The following is a 14,411-nucleotide window of genomic DNA, read 5'->3' as shown; positions in this document are numbered from 1 at the left end:
GTTAAACTCTATGCATCACTAAAAATCTTCCAAAACTTAATGTTCTTCAAAAATTAAGAAAACAAAACCCAATTGTTTCAAAATAGTTAAATTATACCACAGTACTAAGCTAGACTTTCATGCAGTTTTTAAGATCATGATTTCAAATTCTATTTAATGAGATGGAAAAAGAAGAATGAACCTGTATGTGTAGCAGATTCCCAAAGATTACCACACACAGAAAAAGAAAAAAACAGAAAAATAACCGAAATGTTAATTATATTTATGGCTAGTCTTCAAGTAATTAAATTTTTAAATTACACTTTTCTATATTTCCAATTTTCTATATTGAGTATTTATTAAATATATAAATATAACAAAAGAAAGGCCATGAAAACATTTATGGGCCTTTAGGTGTCGTTTCAAAACTGTACATTTTCTGAATATTTGACAAGCTTCTTTTACTATGTAAAGTATCTTTACAAAACTTACATACATATAGGAAAATGTGTTTATTTATATGCAATTATGTATGTCACAGGAGGGTCTAAAAATCTACATACTGTATTGTATTAATACCAGGAGACTGCTGCTGTATGCTTTATAGAGAGTCTTATTTTTAAAAGCATTTAAAAAGGAGAAAAGACAAATTGGCCAAGTAGGAGAGACCTCAAGAAATGGAGAACAAGAAATGGGTCATAAAATATATTTCACACTTCATGTTAAAAGAATATTTTGGAGAAAAAAGGTAAATCTGAGAGGGTAAGAGAGTTACTAGAATATTTTTATTGAAAATGTGAATTTATTAAGTCACATTGACCTATATTTTTAAAAACCAGAAGCCAGAAGCCAGAAAGGGTTGCTTCATCTTCTCAATCAGATTCTATTCTATAACTCTTCTCTTTAATCCAGGAAATTTAAAGAATCCCTCATCCAGCAATTCTAGTGAATTCACATAATAGATCATAAAATCATGCAAACACAGAGCATAAATATTAAGTCAGTTCCGTTTGATGAGCATTTGTCGAGCAAAACTTTGACCTCATAATCTTACTGGAAAGAGGAGATACAGACATAAAATCCAAGGATGCATTATCCTAAGTGCCAACATGGGTGGTATAGACAGCGCTATAGAAGATGTGAATGCTACAGGAGGTTAAGACAATTACTGTAAGGTAGATCTTTTAAGAATATATGTGTGAGGAGGTGGTTCTCAAAGTGCAAACCTTGGACCAGTGGCATCAGCGTCACATCGGTACTTGTTAGAAATACAAATTCTTGAGGCCCACCCTAAACCTACTGAATCAGAACCTGTTGGTTTTGGCAAGCCCTCCAGGTGATTCTGAGAACCACTCTATCCTGGATGGGGGGATGGTGGTTGTGTCACTCGTGTCGTGGCTGGTGGCCTTCTCCAGGATTATCCAGGAGTTGCCATGATCAGAAGAAAGCTCTTTCACGCAAGGTCGTGTCTCCTTTCCAGGAGTCTGCATCCAATGACTTCAAAGTGGAGGTAATGAAGGCCTGGCCGCCTTGCCTCAGGGCAAGACACCTCTGAAGGGTTAGCCTAGCTCCTGGTTCCCTGTGGGATCTGCTGAGGCCGTTGCTGCAATTACTCTGGGGTTCAATTTCTCCTTCTGCCTGCTTCTACTTTCTTCACTCCCCTCACAGATGTTGATCCCAAGGACACTCTCCAATAAACTTCCTGCAAGCAAATCTCTGTCTCAGACTCCTTCTCTGGATCTGAGACCTAGCTGAACACAGTACTAGGGTCTACATTAGAGATGATAATTCCAGGCCCAGATCTAGTACTAGAATATGCCTGTGGACAAAAGTCATGACGGTAAATAAACTTCAAAAGTTCTTCTGATGAAATATAAATTAAAAATGTCTAAAAATCGTTAATTGTTTCAGTCTTAAAAGTAGTTACAGATTAAGGCCAATGATTGGAGGTGAAATTGAATGGTGCCATGATACCCTGAGGCAGTATGGTATAGTAAGTGAGTGAAGCTCTACAACCAAACCACCTACATTAGAATCCTGACTTCTTCACTTATTAGCTCTGTGACTTGGGCGAGTTATTTACTTCTCTGCACCTCATTTCCTCATTGATGAAATGGGGATAAGAACTCTGGGGTTATTGTTAGGATTAAATGAGTAAATACACATAAAACACTTGGAACCATATTTGCAACACTGTAAACTGCTCAGTAAACATTAACCATTATTTGCCATTTTTTCCTGAATGTTGATATTAATATTAAAGAACTGTATCAAAAAGAAATGATAAAACTAAACAAATAATAAAACTTTTTTCCTGAATCTTGATATTAAGAATAATTAAAGAGGGCTTCCCTGGTGGTGCAGTGGTTGAGAGTCCGCCTGCCGATGCAGGGGACACGGGTTCATGCCCCAGTCTGGAAGATCCCACATGCCGTGGAGCGGCTGGGCCCGTGAGCCATGGCCGCTGAGCCTGCGCATCCGGAGCCTGTGCTCCGCAACGGGAGAGGCCACAACAGTGAGAGGCCCGCGTACCACAAAAAAAATAATAACAATAAAATAATAATAAAAATAATTAAAGAAATGTTTAAAGAAGACTATGATAAGATATAAGCCACCCATTTCTTGCCTTTGGATTACCCAGGAAATTAAATATAATTTGTCAATAAGAACACTAACATTCTCTCAAGAAATGATAAATCTAAAGTTTCAATCAACTGACTTATAAGTATTTATTGAACAATAACTGTATCCCTAAAACTGTGCTATGAAACAACATGATCATTTAGTGGAACCCAGGTTAGTAAAAGTGGTATTGGTACAATTTACCATCTTTATAGTTCCCTTTATTCTAGGAATCTTCAGAGTCCTTTCTTTTGAGAACTCTGAAAACTGTTCCATTAAGAGGAGATGAATGGATATGAATGGATATATAATATTCTCCACAAATCAGGAAAATAGACAATTCTAACTGCTTCCTAAATAAGTACTCAATCATGGCTTTGGTGAAGCTTCTCTATAATACCATCAGTCATATCTTTAATGCTGGTGCTCAGTATAAACTGGCACCCCTACTTAGAACTTCAGGATGATGGCAAAGGAAGAATTAGCAGGGATATATATATTCAGGGAGAGTACCTCAGGGTATTGATATTCATAACTTTTTCCAATTTGTCATTCTACTTCTGTATGAAGGTTCATTTTGTCTGAATAATCATCTACATATGACAAAGTTCTTAGAGTTCATTTAAAGCCCATCTTTTCTATGAGGCCTCCCTTGATTAGACTATCTCATACTAACCTTTCACTTCTCTAAGCTTTCACTACAGTTAATGACACTTAATCACATGCTTTCTTGTATGTTCTAGATGTTTTCATATGCAAATCTTGTTCTGATAATTAGATCTTAAATGGCTAGAGCAGTGATACTCAAACTGTGCATGAGAACCACCTAGAAGGCTCGCTAAAATGCAGAGCTGGGCCCCACTCAGAGTTTCTGATTCAGCAGGTTTGAGGGGTCTGAGAATTTACATCTCCAAGTCCGCAGGCAATACTAATACTGCCAGTCAGGGGACCACACTTTGTCAACCACTAAACTAGAGCATATTACAGTGACTTCTACTTTTTATATAATGACATCGTGCATTAGATCATTTATTTACTTTTTTTCTTTGCCATACCTGTTGTCACTACGCTAATCCAATTTTTTTTTTTTTTTTTTGCGGTACGTGGGCCTCTCACAGTTGTGGCCTCTCCCGTTGCGGAGCACAGGCTCCGGACGCGCAGGCTCAGAGGCCATGGCTCACACGCCCAGCAGCTCCGTGGCACGTGGGATCTTCCCGGATCAGGGCACGAACCCGTGTCCCCTGCATCGGCAGGCGGACTCTCAACCACTGCGCCACCAGGGAAACCCCTCTAATCCAATTTTTGACTCCACATTTTTTTTTTTCCCTTGGAGTGGCTTCTGCTTACTTTCTAGTGAATTTTTACTCATATTTCAATTTTCAACTTATATGTTGCCTGTGAGAAGCCTATGAAAAGACTATGAGAAGCTTTTCCTGTAAATGTAATGCCTTCTGGACTTAAGACTTCAAATAGCTTTGTATATTTTCTCATTATAATAATTACAACTTTTTGCTGGAATTGCTGGTGTACATGTCCGTCTTCCTGACTGTACTATGACCCCTTCAAAGGCAAAAACCATACTTTGCTTTCTTCTGAAGTGTCAGTGCAAAATAGAGTGTGTGGCACATAGTAAAGTGTTCAGTAACTATTTATTAAAATGATGAACAAATTGATTTCATATCTAGAGTCCTGTAAGGCTCTCCTAACAGCTCTCCCTAACTTTAAGGTATTTTATTTCTGATTCATGCCATATATAACGAGCAGTTTAATTGTCCTGAAATTCCATACTGCATTGCCTTCTACTACAGAACTATACAGACTCCTGGATTCAGGCTCTTTACGGTCTGGCTCTTACCTATAGCTCCAATCGTATCTCCTATTATTCTCTGCTGCAGCCAAGATATGATACTCACGTCCACTGAACACATAACACACATTCAACTGGGAGAAATTTGTAAAGCTCTGTTCTTTTTCTTCTCCCCAAACACATTCATAAAATTTCTGTACTCTGCTTAGCTCTTGCAGCATTCACTATTTATAGCACTTATTCAGCACTTACCATCAGCTGTCTTAAAATGCTCTCTTATGTATATTTCATTCACCCATCTAGTTATAAGCGCTCTGAGTTCCTAGTTCCTACCTTATACTTCTTTTTATCGCATTGTCTACAACAGACAGACTTTAATGTTTAGTTATAATCATTGTAAAGAAAATACCCAATAAATTCTTAAAAGAAAAAAACCAGTGGTCTATAAATTTTTTATGTCACGAAATAAAACAGACCCCAAGTACTCAAAAGAAGATAGGAAGACAGTCAAATTCCCCTTACAATCTACATGTTCTGGCTCAGAAACCCAAAAACTGTCTCAAACAGAAAAAAAGCCATGTCTATACTGCTCAGGGGCAGCTTTTAGAAGGCATCATGATGTTATCTCTATCAGACTGCAATCTTTCTAGAGATAGACAGAGAAACAAACTCCCAGAAAGCAGCAGGCATGAAGTGGGTGGTGGTTATAGGTGGAAGTATACCACATTGTGGGAAATGTGGCTGACATGAGTAAAAGGCAGTGAGAAGGGATGGAGACTAGAAGAATCCTTTAACACAGTGAACTAGGTAACACTCCATCCAGAGGAGAGACAGAGAGAATCCCATCTTAGAGTAGCAGAACCTTTTAGTAAGAATACCAGCTCCACTGGAAACTGAACTACAAATGAGGTACATCACCCTGTCTTCCAGTGTTAATTCCAAAAGCTCCAAAGGGGTAGCACAGTCAAGGAAAAAAAAATCATGTGCTTTTCTATGACATATGGTAGACAATGAGTCTTGATAGATTTTTCAAGATAGATAATAGAAAAACCTAACAGAGGGAATGTGGAAGAATATTACAGAAGAATGAAAAGAGAACATTATCCTGAAAAATCAGGTAAAGATCCATGTAGCTGAAAACAATATACTGTATTAAAGAGAAGAAAATTTTAATAGAGTTGAAATCCTTCCTAATATGCAAAAGTATATGGACTCCAAAAAATAAGTGTTTCACAATAATAGGGATTCTGGTCTCAAATTGTATTGACAAACATAAGCAATGAATGAGAAGTAAATTGAGTTAAAGTTCTTATTTTGCATAGGAGTGGTTTAAAGTGTTGATTCATTTTTGAGTTCAAAAGGAAGAGAAATGTATTTTAGAGGATTTTTTAAAAATTTAAACATATCAATATTAATTCTTTAGGAGAATTAAGAGCAAAAAGCCTATGTTCTAAATCACTAAAAAACTAGGCAAAATTTATTTATATGGCCAAAGAAAAACAAAACAATGTGAAAGGCAAGAAAATATTGAAAGCAATTGTATAATACAAGATGATATAAGACCAAACATATCAGTTATTAAAACAGATGGAGAGACTTCCCTGGTGGCGCAGTGGTTAAGAATCCGCCTGCCAATGCAGGGGACATGGGTTTGAGCCCTGGTCCAGGACGATCCCACATGCTGCAGAGCAAATAAGCCTGTGCGCCACAACTACTGAGCCCGCGTGCCACAATAACTGAAGCCTGCATGCGTACAGCCTGTGCTCCACAACAAAGAGAAGGCACCGCAATGAGAAGCCCGCACACTGCAACGAACAGTAGCCCCTGTTTGCCGCAACCAGAGAAAGCCCGCGCAGCAACGAAGACCCAACACAGCCAAAATAAAATAAACAAACAAACAAACAAACAAACAAATTAATTAATTAAATTTTTTTTTAAAAAGACAGATGGAAACAGATATCAAACATGGCTACTGAGAGATTTAAAGTCCAAGATAGAGTTAAAACTTGAAATTCCACCTATGCTCTAGGACACAGAGTTAGCAGATCTGAGATTCTATCCCCTTCACTTTGGTAATGAAGCTTACGCTACATCATGCTGTTCACCTAAATATGCTAATGAAAAGGTTCTTTATATTTCAGATGTTTAAGTTCATTCTATCTCTATATGTAAATGTGTTAATTAAATAGTATAACACATTTCCTTTATCTTTGAGGAAGTAAATAGGTTTCTTTAAGATATATACATTGTATACACTGATATGTGAATATATATGAAATATGTCATGAAGACATATGTATATAATGGAGATGTGTGTATAAAATAAATAATAAAATTAATATATGTAATAAAACAGTTCTTTGGTTGTAGCTCTAGCATCCTATTAGCAAAGGAATTAACATTACAGTATGTATTAAATGATTAAAATGCAAAACCATATCAAACAACTTTTTTACCCCTTTTTGTTGACAAATCAAGTTCTCTTGTCTATGTAATACACATCTATATCATCCATATTTAATATATGCCATAGTACCCATATTCACACATATATGATAGATTAAAAAGAGGAATATGACAGTTATCCTTTTAAGCAATGATTCAGAGAACAGGGCTCTCAATTCATAGTTCTGAGCATTCATTCATAAAAGAACAATGATCATAGGTAAGCATATGCATTTATGTAGTTTTAAATTCATCTGATTGTAAAAAGGTTTTGTAGAGCCTGATTTACAGAAGTAAACTCTTTGCAATTCAACATGAATAAGGGCTTTGGAGCTTAATTTAGTAAAAAAGAAAGAGGTACTTAAATCTCATAGACAGGTTCAGCCACTGACAACCACTGATTTAGCAGAAAAACAAAGCCACTACCTTCTCTTAATTTACAAGCATGGTACTGCCGAGGTTGATGGCAGTTACTCATCATTTAGAAATGTAATCTGATTTTATATTTTCATTTCAAGATTTTAAGAAAAAAAAATGCTGTAACCCAATCATGCCATAATCCAGGTGACATCTGTACTAGGCAGAATCCTGTTGTTATTCTCCTGTCTAGCTGCTACTGCTGAGAATGACAAAGTAGTGAAATTACATTTTCCCATTATTATTTCCAGACACTCTCTGGCAATGGTTTGTTGACTCTAATAAACCGTCAGACAAAGCTGTCAGCAAAGGAAATGGCAGAAGGAGAGCAAGAAAAAGCCTCTTCAACAATAAATGCACCTAAACCTTGGTACTAGCTTGTATAGTTTCTGATAGCAATTTAATGTGAGTGCTTCAATATTTATTCTAATGCTGTATTTGAATTCTAAGGAGAACAATGCATTCCATCAAGTCACATTACCAAAGATTTTTGATGAACATAAACATATTATGAGATTAAAGAATAAGATGTCTTACCTGCTATAGTATTAAGAAACATCAAATATTCGAAGTTTGAAATTTCCCTTCTTTGCCAACGCTGAGTCATGTTGGAAGATTTATAAAGCTGTCGAGGAGTGGCTAGTGATATCCTCCTAGCAATTAAGCAAACCATAACAAACAGTCTCTTTTAACTCATGACTTTAAAAAGTCCAATAATAACTAATGTATTGATTTGATATTATTCAATTTATGGTTTATCTTTCTGAGATAAATTACAAAATATATTTTAGCTGTAGATATTAGCAATATTTGAAAAAGTCTGTTATAGAGAAGATATATTTATTTACTTAAGGATAAACCAATATGAAAGCACCTACTTGTATAATATGGCTCCAAGTGGGAATTTTATAAGTCAATAACAAAAAAAGGTGAAACTATGCTCAAAATAAGTCAAAGTAGCTTTTGAACACTACAGCAAACCTACTCCATACTACAAAGCTAGGTAGACAGTCAACAGCTTAAAGGCATTTGACTTAACCCTAATATACTAATGCTGCTACTGAACTTTCCACGTCTGCCTCTGAGCAGTGTGTACACACGTGCACAGCCTCTAACCACATGACACCCATCCCCCTATGAGGTCAGAAACAAACAACTGGGAACTCTGAAAATGTACGAGTTCATAAGGGACATAGGAATATCGTAAGGGAGTAAATCAGGATAATTTGTGTAAATTATGAACCTTTGAAGGTACAATGTGTTCCTATAAAAAATAATGAAAGCTGGCTGTATTTGTAGAAGTATGACAAGGCTAACTGAGTTTCGAAAACATTCACCATGTAAAATAGAAGTTCCCAGGGCTTCCCTGGTGGCGCAGTGGTTGAGAGTCCGCCTGCCGATGCAGGGGACACGGGTTTGTGCCCCAGTCCAGAAAGCTCCCACGTGCCACGGAGCAGCTGGGCCCGTGAGCCATGGCCACTGAGCCTGCGCGTCTGGAGCCTGTGCTCCACAACGGGAGAGGCCACAGCAGTGAGATGCCCGCGTACCGCAAAAAAAAAAAAAAAAAAAAAAGAAGTTCCCAAACTTTTTGTATTTATGCCACCTTTAGGGTCTCAGGAATTTTTTCATGGTGCCCCTAGCCCAAGAGAGACACCTAAGGGTTCTGTTTATTACATAGTTAGGTCTAAATAACTGAATACTTGAGCCTTAACAACTTAGTAGCTGTTTGAGAATATATTACTCAAAAATTGAAAGAAAAATAATATTTTATTTCATTCTTAACTAACCACAATTACTTAACTAAAGGAATGTATTGCACACCTGTTGGTCACTGCGCAACTTAAACCTTGGAATCATATCTGACACCACCACCTTCAATGCCTGTTCCACATGAATTTTCATGCAGCACTTTTTTTAAATTACCAGAGAAACCCCCATAAACTAGTTTCACAAAGCTAAGATGGCATCAAAAAGAATGCAAGAGTGCAGTCCTATCAAATGTTGAAACTTAGAACTAACTCAAGCTAAGAGTTTGTGCAGCGTCTAATAGATGTTGTTGTGTTTCCCTAAAAAATATAAAATGCCCTGCCGTAGCCCTGAGAGTGCACTGTGACATCTCAGGGCTCCGTGGTGCTTATTTTGGGAACTGCGGACCTAAGACTATTTTTGCCACCCATGTATTATTATCATATGTTTCTGTTCACATGGGATCTTAATAGGCATGGCAGGAGCTAAGATATATGTTAGTTGAGGTAAAGGAGGGAGGAAAGAAGAATGGGGAGAAACTTGTTATCTCAAATTCAAATCTGAATTAAGAATTTTAAAAATAATTATGTGTAACTCAATGTTTAAAATATTAACGTTGGGCCTCCCTGGTGGCGCAGTGGTTGAGAGTCCGCCTGCCGATGCAGGGGATACGGGTTCGTGCCCCGGTCTGGGAGGATCCCATATGCCGCGGAGCGGCTGGGCCCGTGAGCCATGGCCGCTGGGCCTGCGCATCCGGAGCCTGTGCTCCGCAACGGGAGAGGCCACAACAGTGAGAGGCCCGCATACCGCAAAAAAAAAAAAAAAAAAAAAAAAAAAAAAAAAAATTAACGTAAGATGTTGTAGCAGCCTGGTCACATATTAACATTTTTGAAGAACTTTCCTAGTTACATATATTTGAGATAATAGATCCTACTGACTCCAAAAGAACTATGTAAGTCTAATGATTCACTTCATTGCAATAGTAAAGGGTATATATATTTCATACTTCAATTCTATAATTCAGTGTACTTTTCATTTAATTGGTAATATGATTTTCACAGGGCTACTTAAAGGGCCTCCAGATTTTGATACATACTGGCACCACTTTTCAAAATTTTCCAGATACACTCTCATTCATACAACTATTTATGTTATAAACTTTTGCCTTGATTCTGACTTTGTCATGGCAACATGCTAAAATATTTTCTGAATTATCAAAGAATTAATAAACTATATTTACCCAATTTGTATTTGCTACTATTATAATTATGTGCTTAGTCCAGCTTTTGTTGGATTACTATCATAATCATATTCTTGCTAATTTGACTAAAATTCTTACCTGCAGCATGCTTAGTCTGCTAAAAGCAATGTATATAATAAAGCTGTAAATTTATTTGTTGACATTTTAAACCTAGACAATTTAAGAAGAAAATTGCTGATCTGGAAATAATTCTGAGCACCAAAAACACTCAAAAACCAAGACCAAACAAATCCCGATAAGGGGAAATAAAAGGAATCATGGGAGAAAGTTATCATGTCTTTCTTAGAGCATGCAGTGGTGAAGAAAAATATGGGCAAACGAAATGAATTTAGAAAATCAGATGACTATTAGCAAGTTCAGGGAAAGGATCAGCTTTTCCTGTTTACTGCTCTCTCTTTTCTACTATAAACTCACTGAGAGCAGGAACTGTTTTACATACTGTTATGTCCTTAGTATTTAGCAATGCTTGACCTATAGTAGGGTCTCAATAAGTGTATACCAAATGACTTGAATTATTGGACATCTATCCTAAAATTAAAAAATGGCTAAAGAGGGATGAAATTCAAAAAAAATTTAAAGAATTCAATCATAAGGAGAAGCAAAATGGGAAACAGTAAATCAATAGGGCTATTCAAGATATCCTATAAAAATTTATATACTAGAATGAGGATAGCTGGTATATATTTGGGCTACAGTAAAATGCTTTTAGAATTGGGGGATAAGAAGAAGATAAAATTGCCCTGTGGAAAAAAATATTAAGTACCATAACAAATGGTGACCATTTAAAATCATTAACTCTATGTATGCAACCAGGTATATTCTTAGTAAGTAAAGAATCTAACTAAATCCAAAATTTATTGATTGTAATGACTGTCTGAATAGCAGATACATTAACCAAATAATGGCAATCAGTATGGAGTCTAGAAAATGGGCAAGTTTTTTGTCAGTATTTTTCTTTTGTTATGCAGAGGTAAAGGTATTGTTCTTTTGACCAATGTGGATCACTTTGATAGAAGACACAAAATAGAAATTAAGAGAGTGGGCTATGATCTTGGGCAAGATAAGTAACTTACCTAAACCAAAAATTTCCTATCTGTAAAGTGGGATAAGAATACCATTAAGAATCCACATTAAGAACATGGTTGTTTTAAGAATTAAGGGCTGAGAGCCCCTCTGCCATGTGAGGACACATCCAGAAGATAACCATCTATGAACCTGGAGTTGGGATCTCACCAGACACCAAATCTACTGGTGCCTTGATCTTGGACTTCCTAGCCTCCAGAATTGCCAGAAATAAATATCTGTTGTTTATAAGCCCCAAACAAACAAACAAACAAGAATTAAAGGAAATAATGCTTATAAACTAAAACACAAAGTATAGTCCCTGGCACATGGAGAGTGCTCAGCAAATGAGACCCATGGATACAAATTAAAAAGGCATTCATTAGGCTATGCTAGCTTAGTGGAAATATTCCTTCTGTTCTAAGTTTTTGGAATGTGATCTCTTCGGTGGGCTTGCCCAAAAAGCGGCCTAAATGATATGTGAAGTCAATTTTCTGGCAGTTTACCTGCTTTTGAGTTTGATCATTTTTGTTTGTTTCTAAAGCAGTCTCCTATGGGCTTAGCTTAGAGGAAGTTCCCTAGAGTTTGATAAATTCTGCTTTAAACTGACAAAACCCAATGTCAAAAAAACAAAGCAAAGAATGGATCCCTTGGTGATTTTACCAAGATACTCTCAGCTGGAAGGCTTCTGCTTGTAGGAGCCAGACATCATCCCTTTCCTTTGACAATTCTCTAAGTGTAACAGGATCTTACATATCACACACACATATATTTATACAAGTATGTGTCTATGTCTATTTACCTACCCACCTACCTACCTACTTCCTCACCTACCTACCTATCTATATCTGTGTAGGCATGCATGTATGCGTATAGTGTATATGTGTGTTCTCTGTTCACAAAGTGTCTTCATTTTATGATCTCAAGACATTCGTAAAACATCTCTTTGCAAAGATACTGTCCCCATTTTATAGCAGATGAAAGAGTCATTCCCCTTGCCTCATGTTATTCATTCTTTCAACATATATGTATTGAGTTCCTACTAAGTCTCAGGCTCTATCACTGCCCGTAGTATCAGGTCTAAGCCTAGGTTCAGTGTTCCTCTTACCCCCATCTGCTCCTTCTAAGTCTATATATCACAGGAAGTATACAAAACTGAATTTACAAGTATTTTATTAGGAAATTAATAATGAGTTGAGCCTTTGGGGGGAAAGCCAAGGGGACAACAAAAGAGTGCTTTAAGACAGAATTTCTAAACTTCCTAAACATCTATTTTGTTTCCAGTTTTTCTATCAAGAAGAATGATCTTCCAAAAATCAAAGAGAGACCAAATGTGGTTAAAAGGAAAATAATGCTCATAGAAGGTAAGGAATATAGTACAAGAGCTTCTGGTTGTTTTTAATGAATTCAGGTCTGGACAAGTCTAAGAGTACTAAAGGAAATCAGAAAATTCTATTGGTAATCTTTGAAGAATCATGATCATTGAGAAATATGCCAGGAGGCAGATGATTTTTTTTTTTTTTTTTTGCGGTACATGGGCGTCTCACTGTTGTGGCCTCTCCCATTGCGGAGCACAGGCTCCAGACACGCAGGCTCAGCGGCCATGGCTCACCGGCCTAGCCGCTCCACGGCATGTGGGATCTTCCTGGACCGGGGTACGAACCTGTGTCCCCTGCATCGGCAGGCGGACTCTCAACCACCGCGCCACCAGGGAAGCCCAGATGATTATTTTTTAAAAGGAAGAAGTTAGGTCTATTTGTGAGTTCCTAATGTCAATTCCTGGAAAAATCCTTGAACTGATGATTAAACATTTGTAAGTACTTGGGAAAGGAAGTAGTGATTACTATGAGTCAGCTTAGATTCAATAACAAGTCTTGCAAAACTAACTTCATTTTCTTTTTTTGACAGATTGAATGCATTTTTCTTTTGACCTGTATTTTATATAAGTACTTCATTATCTACTTATGTCTTAATTTAATATTGTTATTCAACTAGCAAATATCCTAGGCATGTGCATACATGCCAGTGAATTGGTCTTACACTGTAAACTTAATACGAGAATAGATACTTCGTAATGCAGGGTAACTCCAGTTGAGTAGCACTTAAAAAGCACCTTTGCAATTAGGCAGTGTGCTAAGTATTGTAGATTAAAAGATAAATAAGACACAGTCCCTGGCTTTTACATGTCTGTAGCCTGTTTAAGAGAAGAGAGACAGAGATTCGTTTTCCTTTCCATGCATGCAGCGCTCTGCAAGAATTCCCAGGGACTTAAGGATCTATGGGGAAGACACTGTTGCTTGTCTGTCCAAAGCTGACACAGAAAATGTATTTTTTTCAGGTAGGAAGTGGCAGGGAGTTGAGATATATTTTTCCTTGAATTCTAGGGGATGGTTTGGATTTGTGTTCAGCATTCAGTGATTGTTTTAGGGGCAGGAAGGTGACCCCATTCTGGCCAAAGGGACCTGAGATAAAAATTGCTAAAGGCTTCTAAGTATACTCCGTCCTAAAACACAGAAGTTCAAGGAGAAATCCTTGGTGTCTTTTTCCTGCTTGAATGCAGTTGTGTGAAGATGTGGTGTCTGGAGCAGTGGTGGTTATTTTGTGAATATGAGGCCAACTGAGAGTCCTGACATCACTGAACTTCTGAGCCAATACTAGCAACTCCTTCTTAACTCCACATCTTTCATAAAGCAAACCCCCTGAAGCAAAACCCTTATTGCTTAAGCCACTTTTAGTTAGGTATTCAGTTACTTGGAGCCAAAAACCAACTAACTGATATTAGTGATAAACATAATTACTGACTATGTTTTCTACTTAGAATAGTATTTTTCAATAAAATAAAATTTCAAAATAATGCTTTTAAAATACCAAGATGAGAGATTTAAGAAATGATTAAAATCACATCATAATTAATGACTATTAATCTCAATAAACTCTGAGTGTTTTATTACTTTAATGAAGAAGCATTTATACATAGCATTTATAAAAACAATTTATATGCTATTACACAACAATTAATCACAAACATCATGAGGCTTTTGGTGTGTCTTTTGTAAGATCTTCAGCAAAAAT

At 36.8% G+C, this 14,411-nt stretch overlaps 1 protein-coding gene across 2 annotated transcripts in view; it reads right to left on the bottom strand.

Annotated features, from left to right (window-relative positions):
- NBEA (neurobeachin) overlaps positions 1–14,411 on the bottom strand; it is a 610,373-nt gene that overhangs the window by 107,481 nt on the left and 488,481 nt on the right. For both annotated transcript variants that reach the window (XM_060080316.1, XM_060080317.1), the window contains one exon: positions 7,808–7,923. In XM_060080316.1, the coding sequence (XP_059936299.1) occupies positions 7,808–7,923 (116 nt within the window). The remainder of the gene's footprint in view (positions 1–7,807; positions 7,924–14,411) is intronic.

Source organism: Mesoplodon densirostris, chromosome 17 (genome assembly GCF_025265405.1).
Source record: "Mesoplodon densirostris isolate mMesDen1 chromosome 17, mMesDen1 primary haplotype, whole genome shotgun sequence".
In the NCBI taxonomy this organism is placed as follows: Eukaryota; Metazoa; Chordata; class Mammalia; order Artiodactyla; family Ziphiidae; genus Mesoplodon; species Mesoplodon densirostris.
This window is presented reverse-complemented; position numbering and strand designations above follow the sequence as displayed.